Source organism: Dreissena polymorpha, chromosome 8 (genome assembly GCF_020536995.1).
Source record: "Dreissena polymorpha isolate Duluth1 chromosome 8, UMN_Dpol_1.0, whole genome shotgun sequence".
Classification (NCBI taxonomy): Eukaryota; Metazoa; Mollusca; class Bivalvia; order Myida; family Dreissenidae; genus Dreissena; species Dreissena polymorpha.
In genome coordinates, this window is record NC_068362.1 from 48467030 (window position 1) to 48492252 (window position 25223).

General features: G+C 35.2%; 1 protein-coding gene across 3 annotated transcripts; it reads right to left on the reverse strand.

Moving 5' to 3' along the window:
* On the reverse strand, positions 1–24717 carry LOC127841548 (protein mono-ADP-ribosyltransferase PARP14-like). Of its 3 annotated transcripts, XM_052370448.1 has the most exons (32): positions 24582–24717; positions 23702–23776; positions 21550–21711; positions 20766–21055; positions 19516–19654; positions 19094–19188; positions 18513–18645; positions 17606–17845; positions 17142–17350; positions 16193–16331; positions 15768–15862; positions 15187–15319; positions 14687–14926; positions 13124–14437; positions 12598–12878; positions 12175–12286; positions 11338–11651; positions 10910–11012; positions 10360–10526; positions 9173–9403; positions 8857–9078; positions 7346–7421; positions 6831–6947; positions 6219–6284; positions 5916–6095; positions 5551–5709; positions 5197–5408; positions 3336–3469; positions 2826–3091; positions 1536–1684; positions 998–1172; positions 1–823 (listed from the first exon to the last, which is right to left on the reverse strand). In XM_052370448.1, the coding sequence occupies exons 1-32, from the start codon at positions 24640–24642 to the stop codon at positions 537–539; spliced, it is 6576 nt and encodes a 2191-aa protein (XP_052226408.1). In that variant the 5' UTR covers positions 24643–24717; the 3' UTR covers positions 1–536. The 3 variants fall into 3 exon arrangements, with proteins under 3 accessions (XP_052226408.1, XP_052226409.1, XP_052226410.1); XM_052370449.1 differs by lacking the exons at positions 17142–17350; positions 17606–17845; positions 18513–18645; positions 19094–19188; positions 19516–19654; XM_052370450.1 differs by lacking the exons at positions 15768–15862; positions 16193–16331; positions 17142–17350; positions 17606–17845; positions 18513–18645.
* Positions 24718–25223: the final 506 nt, after the last annotated feature.

Here is a 25223-nt window from a genome sequence, read left to right on the forward strand (position 1 = left end):
TTGCTTCTTTTATGTTTCATTCCTAATATCTTATATAGTTAAAACATGCTTTCTTAGAGTTGTAGAAACAATGCACATCAATATGCCACTAAATCAAATTTTTAATAACTTTTTACTTAATGAATTTAAATAATTGTGCAATTCTAAGCTGGGTTTGAATGTAAGATATTAACTCACACAAAAATCGACACAATACTTTAATGAAACGCGAAAACAATCCAACAGTAGAAAGTTACATTTAGAAATTTGCAGAATATGTGTCTTTTCTAAATAGTAAATATGCGGAATTCGATAGGCTTTTAATTTTCGTACAGTGAAAATTATAGCAAGAAATCTTGGTTAAAAGTGTTATTACATAGATATACCGTATACTTATTTGTGAATTAGAGAAATATATTCAACTTAAAGTGTTTTTACAGTGGACACATTGACCAACAATCTCCCTTCACATTGCAGGAAATTCATTGGTCTAGTTCTCTACACTTTTCTATAACATTGTTTTTTTTGTAAGTGGGATTCGCACAGATTTCAAAAGTTTATTTGAATGTAATTAAGTGTGCGGGGTAAGCCTGCGTGTCGTTGAAGATGACACACATTTCTGGTCTTCCAGGATTGTCCGAGACGGAATCATATAAAATATGGGGCACTGCTTGGTTCTTTGCAGGGGGTGCTCGCATGTCCTTAGCACCTCGCGTGCAATCTCCCGTCAGAACGAGGCAGCGATACATTTGCTTGTGACCAGCGGAATCGGGCGGCGAGTATTTGGGTTGGGCTGAGTACGCTGCCCTCACTGCGAAATAGACGCCTTGACCAAATAGGGTTGCTACAATCATAGTTATCGTTGTGTTAAGAATTGGGGGAATCATATCGTTAATAATTTGTACAGCTGGTCTGGCAATAATGAATCGTTATTTAATAAAACTATGAAATTACGTTTTTTGATGTCCTGCATATATTTGTCTAATCTATAAACTTTTTAATGACTTTTATAAATTACCGTTTTTTCCGCAATAGCTTCTATTGAATCCGTGAGCGTTGATGCTTTTGACGGCGGCATGGGCTGTTCCGTGCCAGAGAGTGTGTTCCACGTTCTCTCTCTTGCAGGACGTCTGCATTTGTTTTTTCTTGGCTAGGTATTGCGTATAGAGTGTTGCGTTCTGTATTCGCTCGATCTTTTTTAAGATTTTTATAAATAATATAACATAACTTGCAATATAATTTATAAACCGCTTATTATTAGCCTATAATTAAACTTTATTAGCGAATATGACGAATATCAGTCCTAAAATCAAATAATGAATCTTCAAATTATACAATAATGCAAAATTCAACACATACAATTGTGGATAAATTAAATTAGACATTTTTATGGTAAATGATGAACTGATAATAAATTCAAAGATCATTTTCTATAAAACTTTAAAACTCTAATGAATAATACTTCTTAATATAAAGATGTTTATTTGTTTCGCGTTTATTCTGGATTTGTATTTCCAGTGTTGTTTGACAAAGTGTCTGTAGAGCGTTATATTCACCTTAGTAATATGCCCTTCTTGACCCATCGACTTTGAAAATTCTTGTTCAACTTGCACGAACTCCTTATCGCTCTTCGATAACGTAACGCATTCAACTTGAACAGGGTCGTTCATGGCGCTCCAATGAGACGGAATGTCTAATTTAGTTTCTGAAAAACATCACAACCCGATTGATCAACTGTTCATGAATAAGTAGTCTTTATTAACCGACTTTAATGATATGCATTACACAATTATCCTACCGGTTACATCCAACATAACCACTATTTCAAATTAACAAAACTCATGTCAATTCTTGCAAGATAAAGTATCATATGCATTAATTATGAAAATCATATTGCTATCATAGCGACACCTAACTAAACTGAGCGAAATTGCTTGTTCGGTAATGACATGTTTTAACAACGCTTGTAAATCAATCTATTTTATTTTCACATAGGCGATACATATTTCATACAATTTTAGGTTTTATATTTAGTAGACAAAGAATTTTCTATTAAGAAAGCCTGGTAAGTGTTGAACGCGCATTTTACATGTTTATGCCCCCGGATCGAACGATCGGGGGCATATTGCTTTTGACCTGTCTGTCTGTCATTATGTCATTCTGTAATTCTGTCCAAAACTTTAACCTTGATTAAAGTTTTGCGATAACTTTTGCAATATTGAAGATAGCAACTTGAAATTTGGCATGCAGTTGTATCTCATGAAGCTGCACATTTCGAGTGGTGAAAGGTCAAGGTCATCCTTCAAGGTCAAAAGTAAAACATACAATCCAATGGGAGTAATAAGCTTTTAAACGGAGATAATTTCTGAACCTGCCATATGATATATTGAAATTTTATTTCAAAGCGGCGCAATAGCGGGCATTGTGTTTCTGACAAACAAATCTCTTGTTTATTTCATCTTGTTACAAATGAACGTTGTTCCAAACTTGAAGGCATTGCACAAACTTAAGTTGTCATACAGTCTTATGTGTTACTCATAATTGAACTTCAACTATGTCCACGATTGACGCATGTGAAAATAATAAAATAAGTATCACAATGTCTAAATACTGTTTTGGTTTTAATTTAAAATTGACTTATATTTTGACTACTTTACATGAAATAATATGGATCTCTACGATCGTTGACAAAGATCATCATACACTCCAGATAGATAAAATACAATAGGATTCGGGCTACTTCCCAGTGATTATTATATATAGTTAAATTGACTCAACAAATCATGCACACTTAAATTAACGTATACATTATCGGAGCTTATTTAAAACAACTTATACACCCTTACCGTTTCGCAGATCTCTCCGAAGTACTGGGTATTTAGTTCCTGGACTCTTCACATCCCACTCCTTCATCTTGTCAAAATCAATTGTATAGTAACTGAGACCCACCTTAAACGGAACAGACTTTTGATTTTGCATGAACGCTTGCTCGATGATCTGGTTCGTCGTTTTGTCAAACTCCACTGTTTTTGTTTCTTTTAAGAAGACCCATTGTACCACAGACTGCAGTAATTCGGCGATTTCTTGTTCGTGCTTGTATTTATCGGCATTTCTAAAACAACATATGTTCGATATTAATATAATGCAATGACATGTTTATATATGCTAAGAATTATTATGTCGTATACTGCTTTTAGTATTATACACGATTTTAATCAATTCAAGTACTATATACTGTTCCTAGGTGAGTAAGACCAAATTGAACAATACTAAACGGACTTAAGCAGTTGAAACGTAATAGTGTTCCTCGTTGGGTCAACATTTCGCGAATAAAACATACTTATAACGATACGTGCCTTAGCATGATGTGAACTTGATCCTTCATGTTTGAAACGTTCACGATAAGTCCAATGATACAGATTTTAGCTTCCCGCTGATCGACAGTGAGTGCAACGTGGTTGTTTGCTGCATGCATCTCCAGTTCTTTTATCTGCAATAGTGTATACTATTGTTCATACACCTTGTAAATATTATATATGATGTGAAGCACATTTGTTTTCTTGTAAAACATAAACTAACTGAACTAAATACCGAATTTTAATAATGGTTTGGCACTTTTCATGAAGTTATTAAATAGTCAATACGCTTCTATTACATTTTACAAGTGGACCTTTATTTCCTAAGTCGATCGCATGGAAGATGCATAAAAGACATACTGTGATGAGCAGATTTAAAAACGATACTGTGTAAAAACTATGCTTTGTAGCTCGTGTTTTTACTATAGATGACTACGATTTGCTTTAGTCTGAGACACGTGAAAATTGTTCAAACAAGTAACCTCTATCATGGTGCAAAGTTCGACCCCATGGGCATGATTTGAACAAAGTAAGCAGAGAAATATAAACGGATGTCGCCCACAAAATATTAAACATTAACCCTTCCGAACCCTTCAATATTGTTCAAGTTATTTTCAATACAAGTCTTTATTAAACATGTGAGGAAAACTATACAATTGTACACACCAAATATTGAGCCCCTACCCACGAGGTCTCAGATATTGTTTTAACTATTTAGTCTGTATTTATAATTTGACCCCTGAGGCGGGGAGAGTTATGATCCCAGAGACATGGTTTGAGAAAATTTATATGAGAATCAGATTTGATAAGCAAAATAAAAAACTCTGGGCCTTACGACATCAGAGAAGATCTTTAAAAGGTTCACTTTATGCACTATACGCAAAACGAGTAACCCATAAGGCGGTGCCAGTTTTACGCCAGAGGCATGACTTAAACAAACTTGGTAGAGGATCTCAATACGATATTACACACCAAATATTTAGCCCCTGACCAATGTGGTTTCATACGAAATTTGGAAAGTTATCAACTCTTAAGGTCTTTCTAAATCTTGTGATCCCTGAGTGAGGACAATGTTTACCACACAGGTAGGATATGAACAAACTTGGTAGAGGACCACTTTCAGATATAACGTGCTGAATATCTTACCGCACGGTCTTGCATTTTCAGAAAAGAAGGTATTGCAAACGTTTATCATATTTATAACAGGAAAACAAGTAACCCTAGGGCGAGGCTAATTTTGACCCAAGGGGAATTATATTAACACACTTTGTAGAGGACCACAAAACGGTGTTACACACCAAATATTTAAGCCAGGATAATTTCAGTTTTATAATAGAAGATTTGTAAAGTTATGATCTATATAAGTCTACATTCTACATGAATCATGTGACACCTAAGGCGTGGCCAGTTTTAACTTCAGGGGCATGGTTTGTACATTGTTAGTAGAGGCCCAATGGACGGCGTAACACACCAAATATAAAACCAATGAGCTGTTTGCTTTTTGAAAAGAATATTGTTAAAAGGTTTATTTTTCGTAATCTTCTGTTAGCTCCAGTGACCTATATATGCAACGGAGCAAAACGATTTGACCAAGTTTGCAAATGTGTCACTAAAGGATTATTCCTGTGAAGATTCATTTAAATCTGCCCAGTGGTCAATGAGGGGAAGTCGATTAAGTGATATTCACCGTTGATATTCAATAAGTTAAATCGTCTTAAAAAACTGTATATATTACTTTTAGATCACTGTGCTAAAATCGGCTTAAATATGACAGATACATTGTGTACTAACTATTTCACTATAATAAAGTAACTTAGATTTGCCATGTATCAAAATTAAGTCACCTACAGTTGATAATTACCTGCTTATTGTTTAGTATAGGTTTACAATCACTGATAGGCGCCATTACCCACTCATCCTTGATTGTTTGGTCTATACTTTCGATGGCACGTTTAATTCCATCTTTGGAAGACGAATAAATCGTAAATTGAACGTTATCTTCGTCTTTGTTGTGTGGTCGGGTACTCCTGCTTTCTTGAACTGGTGATTTTGAACGCCGCCGCTTTGAATGACCTTAAATAAATAAACCAAGTCCTGACGACACGTAGTTTACAAGATTATCCTGACATATATCTTACAAATACATATATAGATACGATAGAAACACACTTAACATGTGTAGTGTTGTTCTTGCAAAGAGTTTTTTCACACTTACTAGCACCAGCCTTGTTAAGGCCCATGACAATATCAGCTATCATGTCCGCTTGAAAAACTACGACTCGGACATCTGTGAGATTCTTCACTGTTTGCTGGCTGAAGTCCTCAATTGCAGAGCGCAGTGTAAGTCCAATATCAAAAGGTTTGCATCCGTAGTCTGAAATTAACTTGACTAATTACCGATACAGCACCAGCATAACAGCCGTTATTTAAACGTTGAAGATAAACATATGATACCAGGGTGAAGGTTACATCATTTCTTTCAAAGGCACAAACAGCCCTTTTGCTTTGATTGTATAATCAAATGTGTATGTACCAATAAATTTATGTTTGTAAAATTGAGAAGATATGAAACCAACGTACTTGTGCCAAGGGCTGGAAACGAGATACTTTTTAAGTTCTCATCTGCAGCTTTTCGAAGCGCGGCGAGAATAAAAGGTTGCCACGCAGATGGGTTTGATTGAGGTTTAACAAAAATCACATGTTTGGCATGTAAATTGCCTCCAACAGTCATGACAAGCCCTTCTTTTTCCATGGTTTCTTCTGTAATTGTAAACTAACTTAAACTAACTTAAAACATTTTGACTAGAAGTAGCAGTAAAAGCCAGTGAAAATAGTTCAAAGTATGTGGCAAAAGTGAAAAGAACATTTTAAAATATTACTCACTTCTAAAATTTCCATCCTGAAGTAAAGCATTTCCTGCCTTTGTTCGAATTATTTTTGTAACTTGACCTGAAGTAAAAATAAAATTGAATGTGTCGTACACAATGTATTTCCACAAAGTATCAAACCGAAAACTATCATGCATTGTTCAGGGAGAGTGATTCGGTAAGTAATACTTTTTATCCAAATCACATATCCACATTGTATTTGTAAATGTCATAATGGCCACATTAATTGTCCAACATAAAAAATCTAAGCAAAGCATCACAGTGTTCATAGTAAAAATGCTCGAAGTCTAATCGAGTACAAGCATACATGACGGGAAGTATTCGTTCATATTGCAAGAATCACATAAGCAGCTTAATCACGTGTCTGTGAATAATACACACACACACAGATCGCACATGTGTACAGCATGAAACAGTGACGCATAAATAACACGAATAAAGCTACATAAACACATATGTCTAGACGTAGACTTAACCTAGATATGTTCACGTATAAAACTGCAAGTAGAAAAATAAACAATTGTACTGATATGATGAGTAATTTGCTTACTGCTTACGGATTTTACTGCTTACATTTTTTTTAACTTTATTACTTTAACTTTATTACCTTTGTCCAAATCGAGGTCTTTGCTACAACTTGCAACAATAGCATCAACACGCTCAGATGTAATGTCCCCTGGAACAACGATCAGATTCAGACTTCCGATCTGTACATGGTTTGATGCTTCAAATAAAAAAATAAACACTTTGCATGAACACATCTATTTAATAGTGTCAAACTAGTACTTAACGTCTATACATGCATGCTATAGACTACCATATACGATTGTTATATAAAAGTGTTTTTAAAGTATATTACAGATTCAATTGAGTGCCAGTCAGATTTGACTCATACGACACCGTTACTAATGAAAATCTTCCGTCTAATGTTTTGGCATTACACATGTGTAAAAGACTTGCATTAAGTGACTTAGTCGGATGTATCTTATTTGTGTCCCGTTTAAACCTAAGCTGAAGCTATGTAATAATCTTAAACGCAGAGTAGACCTTAATAGAGAAAACAATTCTTCAACTGTCTTTCCCCCCTTACTTGGCATGAGAACCATGGTGTAGTATACTTACCATTACTTGAACCAGTAGATGCATCGCTTGGCCCTCCAGACGCTCCCTGTGCACCGTTTAAGGCATCGACGAATGCCTTCAAATACATAAACAAAGATAATATAGATATCAACCAGTGAGTGATCTTTTTTCAAATCAGTGGCAACAACAAAAATAAACAATATTGACGCGCCTGTATGTAGGTACATATTATGGTTTAGCCGTTTAACACCGAAACCTATATAAATTACACAATTCTTTGGGTGAAAGTGTTTATTTCTTTATTATAAAGTTATTTTCGAATGGGTTATGCAATGGTGAATTGTGTATTAGTTCTGTGTTGCTATGACAACAACATGTATGCGCACTTTCACAAATTCTTACGTCCAAGATGTATTTTGCCAACGTCATCACTGATGTCACTAATCCGCGTTTTGTCATGGAACGGCTCATTCACATCCTTAAATATTTTTTGACACCTTCGAAACTTATTTAATGTATGCTATGAATTGTAAGCGTCGATAGAAGAGATGATTTCGATCGGCAGAACCATTTCTAGGTTGGAATCGACCAGAGCCAGTAATTAACGCAAACAAACTATAAGGCATAAAAAAGGTTCCTATCGTCTGACCATAGGGCATGTAGATTTTATGACCATAGCTTTGGCACATGTGACATGATGTTGATCGTCAGTTCATTGAATATTATAATATGTACACATTTCACAAAGCATTAGAGCGTTAAGGAAAAGTGTCGTTATATGTGTTCATTAAAAGAACAATACAATTTGTTGCCAGCTATGAATATTCGACTTTGAGATATACATGCTCGTACCCATGTATTAAAAACTGTAGAAAAAAGAAGCTGGGCCTGACACAACGCAAATGGACCCAGTTGCTGCGTCATAGCCTATTTCTAAGAAATGATCAGTGTAAAAGTAATGTTATATGGGAAGTTTTTGCATGTGAATAAGCAATATAATGCATGTATGAGCGAATTGTAGCAAGTCGGGCTGGTTCTAGACGAATCGTTGAAATATACCTAACATCAAATATGGTTGGTTTGAATTATTTATAAGGAAAAGGGCATGATAATGTTAATGTTTTGCAAGAGAAGGGGACATTGGTAAAAGCAACAAGTGTGTCGGTATAAACTATGTGAATGCTATATTAGCAAATGCTTCAGCTAGACGACCTAGTAAAATCTCGGTTACCACGAAATAACCTTTTTGAGTTATTTTTATTACATGTGTTGATACTAAAGGAATCGATACAAATCTGTTATATCTGTTAGACTCTACATAAGGACGGGCATACTTAGGGACATCATTATATGCCTCAAACATTAAGATGCTGAATGCATACTAGTGTCATCGTTTTTCCATATTCCCACTTAAATACATAGTACGTTATTGAAAATTTTTAACTTAAAACTTGACGTACGTGTTGTGTATCAATGTTTCATAATGCACACATTTTTTAACCTTATCAGTCATGCTTGACTCGTACTCATAATGAAAACAATGACCGTACCTGATATACAGCATCGTCCTTGTAGTAGATAACTATTCTAACAAGCACAACGGATGACTTGTTATAATGCCTGGAAAACCAATCTACACTGGAAAGCATCGTTTTGGCCACGTCGGATATGGGGAACTTCTGAGCGCCTGTGCCGATGGCAGGAAAGGCGATTGAACTGTGTCCGTCTTTGTCGGCCAGTTTCAAGCATTCCGAAACCACATGTTCAATACTCTTTAAAACCAATATTAAACAATGTGTTATGGCGTTCTTTTCAGTCCATACAAATAACTCGTTTTGCATTAAAAACATGAAATACAAAAAGTACCTTAAGATCGTCTGTGGACGAATACTGTTTGACAGCCACGTGGTAAATGTGTTTGCAGGGAAGGTGAAAGTTTGCAGTGCTTGCAACTTCCCGCCCTGCTTGTATGCCGTGGGGATACATGGAGTCAAGTTCACTTTGAAGGCCCTGGCCCGCCGCGTCCGACAGGGCCCTTGATAACATGCCCTTGTTTAATTTCAAGTCCGCCGATGCAGAATTCACTATAATATCAACCTGAAAATAATGTTAAGTTCAGAACAGAATATCGGGAATGTTTACAACATGCATTATTGAACAATAATTATCTTTACAAACATGTTGACTTACTACATAAATATCATCAAGACTTTAGTCTGTAGGACACGAATGACCACACATTCCACGTTTAAATCCTAATTCCAATTCAGCAAATAGCAATCTTTTGTGGCTCAATATGAATTTTTGCATAGTAGCGTGACCTTAACTTGAGAGGTTCGAATACGTGTGCGAACTAATATTAATCAATATTTATTAATATGTATTTTTTATAAACAGTTATACACTACAACGTAGAGGATAACCGTGAGTAAGAAGTTCAAAATTTCAAAGGGTAAACTTCCTCTATGGAGGAGACCGTAAAGGTAATATGACAAGGTGTCTTTTGCAATTATTATGACTTGTTCTTTCTCACATACACGTTAGAGAGCAAGTTCTCGCGCATAGTACAAAAACACGCTGTAACTGAATTGGGAGCATTTGAACGTGCCGCATATGAAGGTATACATGACATACACGGGACATGCTTATTTCTAGATTGTGTGTCGAGAATATCTTGACCTTTTACTTTTGCTCTTGTTTACAAAAAATTCCTCATATAATTAATAAACTTCACGCGACCTTACTTTGTAGACATAACGCAATTGTTCACAGTTCACAACCCTTAACTTCTAACGCGTTAAAAAAGAATTGTATTCAATGTAACTGCTACATAATAAGCTTATCACGCAAAATCTTTTATTAAATTTATTGGTATATCAAAACTAATAAATAATGTTTGTAAACAGTTAAAATGAAACGGGTTGGTAAAAAATAATATTTATAATTTGTAGTTGTTGCATAAACGCAATAACTAATCATAACTATACAGCAAAAAAAGTTCGGGATAAACACGTGCACATTTTATGCCATGAAGGAGAACAATCGACCAATACCTGCTCCTGTTCCAATGCTGACTTTACTACTTCCACTTTCACTTTGCCAAACGACACTTCATTAGATGAACTATGTTCTGTCCTTCGTCTGGATCGCCTCGATGACGGCCTCGATTGCATATTATGAATATCTATTTGTCCCCCTAACCCGGTCTCTCCTACTTTCACTTTTCAAGACAAGAACGTTTACAACAGTTATAAACATTCAACCTTCACCTTAAGTGTATAATTGCACTTTGTTTTCTACCAAAAAGAATTTACCTATAGCAAGATTGTGTTAATACTTTGCTTCAATGAATTTTAACATTAATATTGTTAAACTCTTTGATAATCAATAACTTTACATATACAAATATATATTTGAAACATTTTTACATTAGCCAATACAGCATCCATAAATATTTGAAGTGTGAACCACATCTTGCTAATCATAAAACCAAACACTTGGGACTACACGTCCGATGTACTCTCTACGTTACTTCCAACAACAACAAAATCATTGCAAAATACCATCCATTAATCACGTTCGTACTACCCTTTTGTTACTTACATAAAATATGTGTACTCGGGTATTGCGCAAGAAGGGCGTCACAGAATGTTTTCACCGTGTTTTCACTGATGTCACATAAAATAACTTCATTGAATTTGTGGTCCTGTGATATATCAGAAATAATTTATATTTTAACGCACTTAAACAACATTATATATAGTGTACACTACAGTAAATAACTTAAAAGTTTATTTGCGAAAAGTAAAATTACATTATTTGAAAATATTCATATACAGTTAAACAAGAGGGGGTGTTCCATAAATTGATGTTTGACCAGTTCGTGTAAACGATACAAACACAAAAAATAATGTAGTATTAAGCATCATAATAATTAAAAACAGTGATCATGTCATCACATTTTTGAAACTCCGCTATTTAAACCGACCCATTTCCTCGTAATAATATATAAGATCTAAATAATAGATCACCTTTAAGTATCCATCGATTGCAGCTATAATTTCTTTGCAACACTGGTCAATTGGATAGTTGAACATGCCGGCGCTGAGAGCCGGAAAGGCAATGGACTTATAGCCACCCTTCTCAGACTCCTTAAGGCAGTTGAGAATAGCATTTCTGAGCAGCTTGTCCTCGCTGTCCTTTCCTCCTTTCCACTGCGGACCTACCGCGTGAGCCACCGCCTTGAAACCAAGGTTTCCAGAAACACCCATGTATACTTCGCCCTCTTTCACGTCGCCTTCCTGTTGTATTCTCTTCTCTGAATCTGTAGTCACCGCATCTCCTCCTGCGAAGAGTGGGAAATATCTCAAATTGCCCATTACTTTGTGCAATGTAGTAGCATATGTTGTAAGCATGTCTATACCTTTATTTCAACAATTATGTACATTTTTTTCAATATAGGTTTCAAGTAGGTATTGTAAAGCATCAAATATTTGCAGTAATTTCGCATTCCATAACTTAAGCAATGTAAACAGTTGACGTTCTATTATCCCACTTCATAAATTATCTCACAATATCGGTCAAAAGGGATCTTATTCAGCTGCGCTTAAAGAGGAACTTTAACCCAACAGTAAAGAACTTACAAAATGTAAAATGTTCTTAAGTTATATAAAATTGTGAAGGGACACAGTAAAACCATAGCAAAATGTCACAAAATGTTCAATTATATAATAAGATTTTATTGCACATGTTATGTCAGATTGTATACCATAAATGATGATAAATTTAACATGCACCTACAGTACATTGTGTACATTCTTATGTGACTGGCGTAAAATCGTATTCGACTGCTGTTAATGCATACATACCTTTTTCCTGGATGACTCGAGCAAGCCCTCCCCTGTGCTTTAACGTCCGGTTTGCAGCATTTACTAACACGTCAACTTTTAGTTCAGTTATATCTCCGGCAACGACACTTATCTGAAACAAAATAAATTAAAACCTTACTCATTATGAAATACATACCTTTATAATATCAACAATAAAGTATTTTTAATAATTGCTTCTCATATCACACATTCAAAAAATAATACTAATACAAATACTGATTCGCTTAATATATATATATATATATATATATATATATATATATATATATATATATATATATATATATATATATATATATATATGTATATATATATATATATATATATATATATATATATATATATATATATTATTGAAACCGCTTGATAATGATATAGAACATAGTATTGAGTATTTCTTACCTTTGTTCCGTTTACAGTCACCTCTGCGCATGGTGTCGGTTTCTTAAATGTCATTTTACGGCCCTCGGATATCCCAATCCGAATTGATGTGGAAAACCCAGATTCTTTCGACTCGATAACGCATGGCCCATGTGACTCTGCCTTCTGTATGCACTCCATCCCCTTATTACAACAAAAGTACTGTTTGATGTTCGGTTTCTCGATTTCGTGCGCTTCAGCAAGTAGTTTGTCTGCCAACGCAACCAACGCTTTCCTTACCGGTTTTATACTTGCTGACGTTCCTGGAAACGCATGCTTATTATGTTAATTCGTTCTGAGGATTGACGTTAATATGATGATTGTGTGACTGACCTAAATTGTAATTGGTCCTATGTTATTCACTGATGGTAAGTATCTTGAATATGGATAAATATTCTAATTGAAAATTCATTAAGATGGCATTATAGATATTTTTGCGTAATCTTAAATCAGCATTTTTCCAAATTAAATATTGAACTTGGCTTCATATGTCATATAATATATGTACCTTCTATCTCAATGCATCCGTTGCTGAGAATGTCAATTTTTTCTACACTCTTTCTTATTTGCGACACCTCTGTGTCCATGTGTTCTTTCATGAACTTTGCCCTTGAGGCATCAACCGAGAAGCTTTCTATATAAACAACATTTTTGCTTCGAAATTCTTCAACGGCATCTTGTACTTTATCCTCCATAGTTGGCGTGGTAAAGATGCATAACTGCATCAGCTTATCATCAATCCTGATCTCTAGGCAGTATTTGCACATAGACCTCAACCCGTTTTCCAAAGTTTTCCATTTTTCGGAAGAAATGGCTTCTAAAGAATGTTTATCTAATGTTACAACAACTTTGGACACTGCATGAACAATTATATGTTCCATCATTTGTAAATCATCTCTTTCTTTGGTGTACATAATAACGGAATCTTCATAGATTTCCCAAATATCAGTGAGATTTTTTGTGTTCATTTCCTTTGTTATAGCCTTTTGAATATCCATACGCTTAAGTAAACGAGCATGCTCAGGTTCAAGTGAAATTTTCTTCGATTCGATGTCTTCAATTTCCATATAAATATTCCGAGTACATTCATCTACATCCTTCTTCTTACCTGTTAGAGTGATCTCCATGTAAGGTGCTTTTTCACAATATTCCATCCGGACGGCATGTGTGTGCTTATCAAAACCTGACTTCTTCAAGTATTCTCCTTTGAAACGTTTAATCGAAATAATCTGAGAAACCGCCTCTTTGCCCGCTTTATAAGTTGTTTCCGTGGCCTCTATATTTTCTAACACTGCTATCCATGTAGAATCTATAATAGATTCTTCTGCAACAAGTATAATAAATCCATTATTGTTTTCCATGAAAAGAGCTACACGATCGGGGTCTGAAATTATAACCTTCTGCAAACCTTCCTTTACTGGCGCCCACATTTCGCTATCAACTGAACGCTTCTTCACTACGACTCGTTCAAAAGCATCGTGTACAATTTTCCTTGTCGTCTCTTCCCAGTTCTTAAGCTTACGGAATGCCGGGTCGTATTTTGCAACGGTACATTCAACAGTTACATTGTCATCCGAGTAGTTCACGGATGCGGAAAACATCCGTAATTCTTCATTTAATATGACCTGCATCGCCGGTTGTTTTCTGAAATACTTCAGCTTGTATTGGTCGTATGACTCTTCGTCTAAAGTAAAACTACGTTTGTGTGGTCCAACGGCTGCTTCACATTCGTCTGGTAAGCCTAGTTCAAGGCGATAGGGTGCCACCTTTATAGGTACCGAGTTCAAAGTATGGTCTGTCTTATTGCAAACGCTTTCGACCACTGTAAGACAAAAACATATATATAAAAAGTCGCGCGATTCTCGTTGTATCTGTCAAAGTACGAACCGTACACATTTCAATACGACGTCCCAATAGTATTCTTTTATCTTTTGTGTAACATGGTGTTACTGTATTGATGTTGTTTCTCTACTAACATCCACGAAACAATCAGCAGACAAATTGCATCCTTCTACTAAAATATAGATAGTTACCAACACTATTTAAAACAACATTAAAGGAATAATCGTACCTTTATGGTCCACGAAGTGCACAATACAATATCCGTCCTCCAAATGCTCGGATTCCACGCTCTGAACAGGTCCACCAGCGCTGCGTTTCGTGTTTTCAAAGTAGAACAGCACGATGTCGTGCGTGCATCCTTCTGGCAGCTCATACACTACTATAGACCTGCTGACGGGAACCTGGTGGGCCTCAATGTGTTTACCTTTTAGTTTATATTTAGCACACACATCGACAGCTTTACTGATTTCTGTAATTGGTACGTTACACAACGGCATTTCTTTTAAACATAAAATATAGATGACGCTGACTATAGCAACATAACAACTAGCTAACTAGACATAAACGAGACAACGAAAACGTTTAATGATGTATCATAACATGTTGATCAATCGGCTACTTTCAAGAAAAGTAAAATGAAAAAAATAAAATTAAAAAAATAACGCTTTCTGCGCAGATTGAGGGTGTTCTGTTTGTTATCTATACAAAAATGGAATGTTTCATTCTTACCTATAGGAGAGTTGAAATCAACAACAGCAGTTAATTTTCTTCTACATATAACAATTGTGGGAGCCTCGTGAAGATGAAGTTTTGCTTCGAGAAATAAGGCAAATTCTTCCTCGCTGAGTTCTTCAGGTAAATGCTAGAACAACAACCATTATAAGTATCTAGCGCATTATAAATTAGAATAGTATTACAGATAAAAGAATGATGGTTTAACTAAACATATTAGATTGTAAGCCTCGACTTGTGCAGACTAAACTTGTTTTAGAATTGGTCATGAACGCTGAATCAATTAAGGCCGTTGCAAGTTACAGCCAAAGGTAAACCCGGATAATCAAGAGCAATTGTGCGTTGGTTAACTGACCGTACTGATATAACTGAAACACGGCTCAAAACGGCGAAAATCCCAACTGAAGGACAAACACGCCTAAACGTTTTAATATATAATAAAACACATATTTTGTTCGAAATTTATCCCCTAACACGCTCAGTCCTTCTTGAAGATTTATTGCTTCAAAAACGTTCTGACTTCTCATACCATTTAACACTGTACTTATAAGATCAACTACGAGTAAATTCTAACTTACTGTGAACATAACTGCTTTGTGATTGATAAGAACAGGTACCGCGTTCAGTTTACATTTCCCAAGCGTATGTTCTGCTTGTGATACATTTCGTGCAGCTGAAATGTTGATTATATTGTAACAGCGCAAACATTCAACACAATGCTGCAATGACCTTTATATTTACATTTATGAAACTGTGGCTTGAGGTCATAGAAGCAGAAGTAAGTTATTTAACCCACATATGAAATGTAAACTCTGCTTTCCTTAATGAATTTGTGAATAAATTATACTCTAATAAGTATACATTTTAAACAGAAACTTTTTCTTGTTATTTTTGTAACTATCACAAAGGCGTTTAACGCAAGTGCCTTTATGTTACAATTCATGGCAATACGTCATCTACAACACTGAACATACTTCCGTTTTCGTTTACGCTACTAACGTACATGTTTTGTCTTTAAAAGTAATGAATGCATGTCCTTCTGAGCGACTAAATGCCTCAATCTCTCCTCCGCGTGATTTGTTTGTGTTCTCGAAGTAATACCTCAGACAATCGTCAGACACTTCATCGGTAAATCCCGTAACCTGCGGCGGAAATGACAAAGCTGGTATACAAGTATTGAGTTTGATTGCATAGACAACATTGTTTATGTTGATTTAACACAATATAGCTTTGCAATTACATATGTATAGAGATGCAATGGTAATTATATGGCAGTATTGATTTGAAGTAGCGAAATTGTAAGCTTTTAAACATTATCCAAGTTACGCATTATGTATATAATTGAGTGTGCCATCATTATTCACTTCACTTATGACACGGTGAACGTCTTAGATATTTTGTCTTGATTATATTACCACAATTTCACGTTATTTTAAATTAATTTAAATTATTCGTATGCACTATATATATTTTTTACATATATTTACAGATGAGTGGGTTAAAACTTCAGATTTCAGAGCAGTCAAATAGTGTAACTTTAAAATTAGCCACGTAAGGAAAACTTCCACGCTTCATGTAAGCTACATCTTTCAATGCAAAAGAATCATATTTTATTCGGCCGAGAAATCATACGCACAAGCGTCTGAGCAATTTGAATGAAGATTGCGCCAACAAATGTGAGTTCTATTGTGTCCACATGCTTTTTAATTAATTTGACCTGGGCACAAAGTTGTTTAACTAATGTCTTACTCGGCTGAGATATCATTGTGACAAATGTTCTGACCAAGTCTCTTGAAGACTGTGCAATAAATGCGGCCTCTAGAGTGTGCTCAAGGCAAGTCTAGATGACGCATGACGGTCGACGAACGACAGAAAAAAGACAATCACAAAATATCATCCCGGGCGCTATGTGACTGATGCGTTGTGTTAGGGTGTGGCATAAGAGGAAGTACCTCAACGGTGTCGGAATCGTCCGCATGGTTGTCTTTGTCGCGTCTTTCTTGTTCATCACCTGAAGATCTACGCACATCGATCGGTCGGCAATACTCTCCAACCGCTGCTTCACATTCGTCTGGTAAGCCTAGTTCACGACGAAAGGGTGCCACCTTTATTGTTACCGAGTTCAACGTATGGTCCGTCTTATTGCAAACGCTTTCGACCACTGTAAGACAAAACAATATACATGTAAAAAAAAACTCGAGCGATTCTTGATGCATTTGTCAAAGTTCCAACCGTACACATTTCTATACGACGTCAAAATAGTATTCTTTTATGTTTTGTGTAAAATGTTGTTACTATATGATGATTTTGTTCGCCTAACATGCACGAAATAATCAGCAAACCTATTGCATCCTTCTACTAAAACATAGATAGTTTCCCAACAATATTTAAAACAACATTAAAGGAATAGTTGTACCGTTATGGTCCACGAAGTGCACAATACAATATCCGTCCTCCAAATGCTCGGATTCCACGCTCTGAACAGGTCCACCAGCGCTGCGTTTCGTGTTTTCAAAGTAGAACAGCACGCTGTCGTGCGTGCATCCTTCTGGCAGCTTATAACCTACTATAGACCTGCTGACCGGAACTGGATGGGCCTCAATATGTTTACCTTTCAGTTTATGTTTAGCGCACGCATCGACAGCTTTACTGAATTCTGTAATTGGTACGTTACACAACGGCATTTCTTAACGACATAAAATATATATGACGCCGACTATAGTAACATAACAGCTAGCTAAGTATACATAAACGAAACAACGAAAACGTTTAATAATGTATCATAACATGTTGATCAGTCGGCTACTTTCAATAAAAGTATATGCCCGAAAAATAAACACGAAGAAGCCGGGCAAATAATAATGTTAACCCATTTTTTCCTAGCGTCTAGAAAAATGCCTTGGCAAACAGCGTAGACCCAGATGATACGCCGCATAATGTGGCGTCTCATCAGGGTCTGCGCTGTTTGCTTAAAGGAATTTCTATAAGAAATATTCTAAATATAGAAATAAATAAACTAGATGTCCCTTGTTTTGGAAATACATTGATCCAATTTAGAAACATGGGAGAGTCCACTAGGCATAAATGGGTTAATGTTTAATCGCGCATACACTAATCAAATTGAACTTAATCTATCAAACACATAAATTATCATTCATTACATGTTATTGACATAAAACGCAATACGTAATCAGATTTTTAAAAGCTGAAGAAATGGGCAGGCTTCTCTCTTAATTGACTGTTTATTTTTGGTATGTTTAATTAACAATAATGAAGAGTACCAGTCGCATTATCTAAACAAGAATGGAATGTTTCATTCTTACCTATAGGAGAGTTGAAATCAGCAACAGCAGTTAATTTTCTTCTAGATATAACAATTGTGGGAGCCTCGACAAGATGAAGTTTTGCTTCGAGAAATAAGGCAAATTCTTCCTCGCTGAGTTCTTCAGGTAAATGCTAGAACAACAAATATTATATGTATCTAGCGCGTTATAAATTAGAATTGTATTGTAGATAAAGAATTTTGTCTTAACTAAACATATTAGATTGTAAGCCTCGACTTGTGCAGACTAAACTTGTTTTGGAATTGGTCATGAACGCTGAATCAATTGAGGCCGTTGCAAGTTACAGCCAAAGGTTAACCCGAATAACCAAGAGCAATTGTGCGTTGGTTAACTGACCGCCATGATATAATTAAAACCCGGTTAAAAACGGCGAAAATCCCAACTGAAGAAGCAAACAAGCTTAAACGTTTAAATATATAATAAAACACATATTTTCTTGGAAATGAATCCCCTAACCCTGTCAGTTCTTCTTAATGATTCATTGCTTCAAAAACGGTCTGACTTCTCAAACCATTTAACACTGTACTTATAAGATCAACTACGAGTAAATTTTTACTTACTGTGAACATAACTGCTTTGTGATTGATAAGAACAGGTACCGCGTTCAGTTTACATTTCCAAAGCTTATGTTCTGCTTGTGCTACATTTCGTGCAGCTGAAATGTTGATTATATTGTAACAGCTCAAACATTCAACACAATGCTGCAATGACCTTTATATGTACATTGAAGAAACGGTAGCTTTAGGTCATAGAAGCCGATTGAAGTAAGTCATTTAACCCACATATGAAATGTAAACTCTGCTTTCCTATATGAAGTTGTAAATGAATTATACAGGAATAATTATATTCCATAAACAGAATCTTTAGAGACATTCTTGTTACTATCAAAAAGGCTTTTAACGCAAGTGCCTTTACAATTCATAGCAATACGTCATCTACAACACTTAACATACTTCTGTCTTTGTTTAGGCTACTAACGTACATGATTTGTCTTCAAAAGTAATGAAGGCATGTCCTTTTGAGCGACTAAATGCCCCAATCTTCCCTCCGCGTGATTTGTTTGTGTTCTCGAAGTAATACCTCAGACAATCGTCAGACACTTCATCGGTAAATCCCGTAACCTGCGGCGGAAATGACAAAGCTGGTATACAAGTATTGAGTTCGATTGGATAAAAACCATAACTTATGTTGATCTTACACAAGTTAGCTTTGCAATTACATATGTATAGTGATGCAATGATCATTATGTTACAGTATTGATTGGTAGTAGCGAAATTGTAAGCTTTTAAACATTATCCAAGTTACGCATTATGTGTACAATGTTGTGTGCAATCATTATTCACTTCACTTATGACACGGTCAACGTCTTAGATATTTTGTCTTGGTTATATTACCACAATTGTACGTTTTTTTAAATTAATTTAAATTATTTGAATGAAATTTATATTGTTTTGCATATATTTACGGATGAGTGGGTAAAAACTTCAGATTTCAGAGCAATAAAATAGTGTAACTTTGAAATTAACCACGTAAGGAAAACTTCCACGCTTCATGTCAGCTACATCTTTCAATGCAAAAGAATCATGCCCCGTGTTCACAAAACATTTTCTGCAATCGAAAATCGATTTTGCTTGTCATTGAAATGGATTTCCATTGTAGTTGATAGGCAAAAATGAAAATCGATGTCAGTTAAAATCGACTTTCGATTGCAAAATCGTTTTGTGAACACGGGGCTAGGTCAGAACATTTGTCACAATGATATTTTAGCCGAGTTCGAAATTTGTTAAACAACTTTGTGCCTTGGTCAAATTAATAAAAAGGCATGTGAGCACAAAAGAACTCACATTTGTTGGCTCAATCCTCATGCAAATTGCTCAGACACTTGTTCGTATGATTTCTCGGCCGAATGAGATATGGCCCCGTGTTCACAAAACGATATTGCAATCGAAAATCGATTTTAACTGACATCGATTTTCATTTTTGCCTATCAACTACAATGGCAATCAATTTTCAATGACAAGCAAAATCGATTTTCGATTGGAAAAAATGTTTTGTGAACACGGGGCCTACAGGTCTCTTGAAGATTGTGCAATAAAATACGGCCTCTATAGTGGGCCTATGTAGATGACGCATGACGGTCGACGAACGACAGACAAAAGACGATTACAAAATATCACCCCGAGCGCTATGTGACTGATACTTTGTGTAAGGGTGTGTCATAAGAGGATGTACCTCAACGGTGTCAAAATCGTCCGCATGGTTGTCTTTGTAGCTTCTTTCTTTTTCATCACCTGAAGATCTACGAACATCGGTTAGTTGACAATACTCTCCCGAAGGATTGTCTTGTTGGTCGTTTCTCTGTTCATATGAAGGTCTCGAGTCATCGGTTTGTTTAACATACTCGTCCGAGTACTGGTTTTCCGGTACAGGTGTAGCCACTGGCGCCATTGGAAGAATTGTCAGCCTATGTCCCTTTAACTCGCACGGATTTTCGCGGTGCGTTTTTAGCACGAATCTAGCGTCTGTAATAAGAGAAGCAATGTGGAACTTTCACGGTTTTTCTTGGTGTTGTAGCACAAAACAAGCGTTTGTATTATGAAAAAAGGAACAGTTTTTTTAAAAACGTATTTTATTCATTAACTCTTTGAAACATTATTTCACGGAAAAAAACATGTCAAGCATAGAACATAGTGCACAGTTTTTGAACTTTTAGAAGCACATTATGCTTTATTCTTTTACGCAAATAATGCAAGTATCTTCGTTAACTTGTTTAAGCAGTTTTATTCGGTAACATCTAGTGTAATCGTTAATCTTGAGCAAAAGTTATCATTTTGTCACTTATTCCAAACTGATGAAATAACGCAACTATTTTTCTCGCCATAAGTGTTTCATATATCAGCTATTGTTTTTATTTTGTAAAAGAATTGTGAAGATAATATTTTAAAATATAGACGGTTTGGAGTGGTTCTGTGTAACAATGTCAATTCCATGTAGTGAAAGGTTATAAATGTAGTACCTTCCGGGTTATCAAATGTCACCGTCGCCTCGTTGTTTCCTAACAGAACCACTTTTTTCACAGATGGGACTTGATTGAACGGTTTGCTTTCGAAAAACATTTCTAACATTTCCTCCGACATATAGGCGTCAGGTACATTCTTCACCATAACGGCACATTCATCTTTAATACACAATTGAAAATATTAGAAAATGTAAAAGCAACGTGTACATCATACTTTGTATATATTTTTAAACCACATATCAGCAGATAGAGCAGACCTTCGCACTTTTAGAACGTTGCACTGTCCTTTGTATTAGCAGAGCAATAATAAATGCGACAATTGCAGCAGGAATGATTGTTACTTAATTGCTATGTCTGTTATTAACAGATTTTATACATAAAGTCTCAAGTCTAATGTAACTTTACAGAACCTCATCAGATTTTACCGGACCTCGTTCTTCTTTAACGCAATCTTTGATTTAATTTAGTTCTATCATATTGACGCAAACAGTTTTTTTTTTATTAAACATTCAATACAATGACGACTAAAATTCGGTGTATTCTGTTATTGCATATAGCAAAATTTTCAATTAAAAGTGAAGAAAGCTTTGTTTTGTTTTTATATATCCCAAGTGTTTTAACAGCAATATTTAACCCTATAGTACTCAGTAAAACATTAAAGCCGTTAACAATCCTTACTTTCGCATCAAATGTTAACAAGGTCAAGGAAAACGGGAAGTTCGTAACGTTCCCCTCTTACGCTTTACAATCATAACAAGTAGTGAAATCCGCTAACTTCCTTTCAACAAATAAAAACCCATTGTTTTTCGCTTACGTCACGTGAATCAAAGCAGGATTTGAGTGGTTCTGAGAATAGGACTTTGAGCTTTTTCTGTCGCCAGTACAGATAACAATTAGGCTCGATTGGTTCGTAATGAACCGTGCTATTGTATCGTTAACCTATCTATCGAAGTATAAAAAAAGAAAGGATATCGGAAATGTTCGAGGTTCTACGTATTTTGCATGGATTTATTGCAACTGTGTGTTTTATGTTAAGGCATTGTCTCTATTTGTAATTGCCTATTTTGTTATATATGCTTGTGATTATGCATAACTTGGGCTCTTTCTTACACACAGGAAAGGTAATTTCCTGCCTACGTTTACGGGTAAAGTTCATCTACTACCGAAACAGCTTCATATAATTTCAGTTCACTATGTTTTAATTATCCGGGTTAACAGTTATTTGAGGAACTAAATAACATCTTGTTAGTCAAGAACAGATTTTGACAATTTCGTCAGATCAAGAAAAGGGATCTAGTTCATCGCTAACGTCTAACCCTTTATTAATGAACACATTTTCAATTTCCCAATAAACGCCCATGCAAAACCTTTACAACTGGTTGCATACAGTTACTGACAAAAAAAACAACGCTTGGAAAAAGACATAAACTCCTTAGAGGTAGTAATGACGTGTTGACAATATAGTTCAATAAGAGACAGAGTCAGTAACAAAGAATACACTCGATTCATATTTACAAGTTACTGTCATTGAACAGACTTACAAAACGAGACAAACCTGACGATCCTTTATTTATTGCATTTAGCTGAGACTGAGTTTTGACACCATTTTGTTCAGTTTGCGCAACCGGATTATTTTCAGCTTTAGAAAATCCGTTTGTGTCCGATATGATCTTATTGGCTAGCCGGATACGAATTACTGCCCGCTTGTGACGTCAATTTGTTACTATGTATTGTAATTTTCTTTTATTTAGACAATAACAAAAGTCAGAGCTGGGTCGAAGCATTAGGCTTTGTGGTTTTATACAATAATATTTTTTTTAAGTTCCTTGTGTAAGTCTTTGTGTAACTGGTTACCCCCAAAGTGAGGTCAGCTTTCAATCCTTACGCATAATTCGAAAAACATAATTGGTAGAGGAGCACATTACGATGTTGTATACCAAATATTAAACCTAAGCAGTGTGGTTTTAGAGAAGAATGTTTATTTATGTTTTCATAAATACAACACATTTTGGGCCTCTTGACCATGTAAACCCACAAGCAAGTTGTGCTTATGAAAGCTAATAAAAAGTTATTAACCGGTAACATGAATAAGCAAGGATGAAAAAGTGCATTCGTTTTAACGGGTAAAAGCAAAACAAGCATCGCTCACCAAGTACGGGAAGTTCGTTTAGACTGCTCTTATCACTAGCAGTCATGGCTTGTGTGTTGATAGACTCGTATGCGCCTGGAAAGTCATAAAGTATGATAATCGTTTGTCCTAGGATGAATAATCAATAACAACAGATTAATAGATATATAATTTTCTATAAATTGATACATTTTTAATGTTGTAGGCACGTGTAAAATATTAAGCAGTTTTCGTGCAAGCCAGGGGGTATTAGAAAGCACATAAAAAGACATATGACTTACTGAAGATAGATATTTATAACTAGCTAATTTTCAGATTGTTTCTTAGTTTTGAGTTTCAACACTCTTCGTGGTAAAAATCCATTTAAATCGTGGTTCTATTTGCTTTTTGATATACTGAAGCTTTTCTTTCGTTTAAGGAGCCGATATTTTAAACATGTTTCCTTGGCAGGTGTGTGATTTCGCTAGTTTAAACGAAATTTATATATACGCTTCTAAAACTGAATTTTAACAATTATCATTTACCGGTAGTTTAAACGTGAACACGTGACTTAAGATATTAAAGGTATTCCCCTATTAATTATTTTCGTATTTAATTATAATCCATTCACATATAAATCATGTATATTGGTGTGGACTTTTTTTATTGAATCGGATATTACATTTAATTTTAAAACATGTGAAACTGCTAGCACTACAAATTATGAAATGAATTTAAAAACGGAAAGGAACTGCGATTATTATTGATATTGTACACAAACTTCATTGAACCATTTAAAATAAAAACTTTTATAAATAATGGATCCAAACCGAAGAGAACCGACAGTTTATTAAGACTTATACATATGTACACTGTCGTTAAAGCATACAGAGATAAATAAAGTATTGGTATGAATGCTTACCCGACGCAAGCACTGTTGTTTTCGGGACCTCAGGCAATGGTCTACTGCCTCTTTTTGACATTGTTCACAAACGAGATCTAAACTGACACTGACATCGACCTAAAGCAAAAGAGGAAGTGAATTTGAAATTGAATGCGTATGTTACTAAGAACTATTTATACGTTTGAGTTCTGGTAATCAGTACACTTGACCTATACATGTTTACTGATGCGAATATGTACACGTATTGTGCATCTTTGACACAATATTATCGAAAACCTATTATTCAATAATTTATTTCATTAAAAAAACATTCAATAAATTAATATCACATTTACTGAAAATAATTATTCGCACCAGTAAAATTTATATTGGTATATTTCGTGAAATGCGATTTAATTTTAAAAAAGACTTTCAAAACTGTATAATAATGTTTCGTTGTTTCTATATTTATCAATTTATTGTTAATGTAATGAAATCTTTAATTTCATGATAGATTTAAGCACAAACAAAAGATATGTTTGTGAAACTCAATGTCCCCTACTGCGCATCTTTGAAGCCATTTATTTGACCTTTGACCTTGAAGGATGACCTTGACCTAGACATTTCACCACTCCAAACGTGCAACTCCATGATATACACATGCATGCCAAATATCAAGTT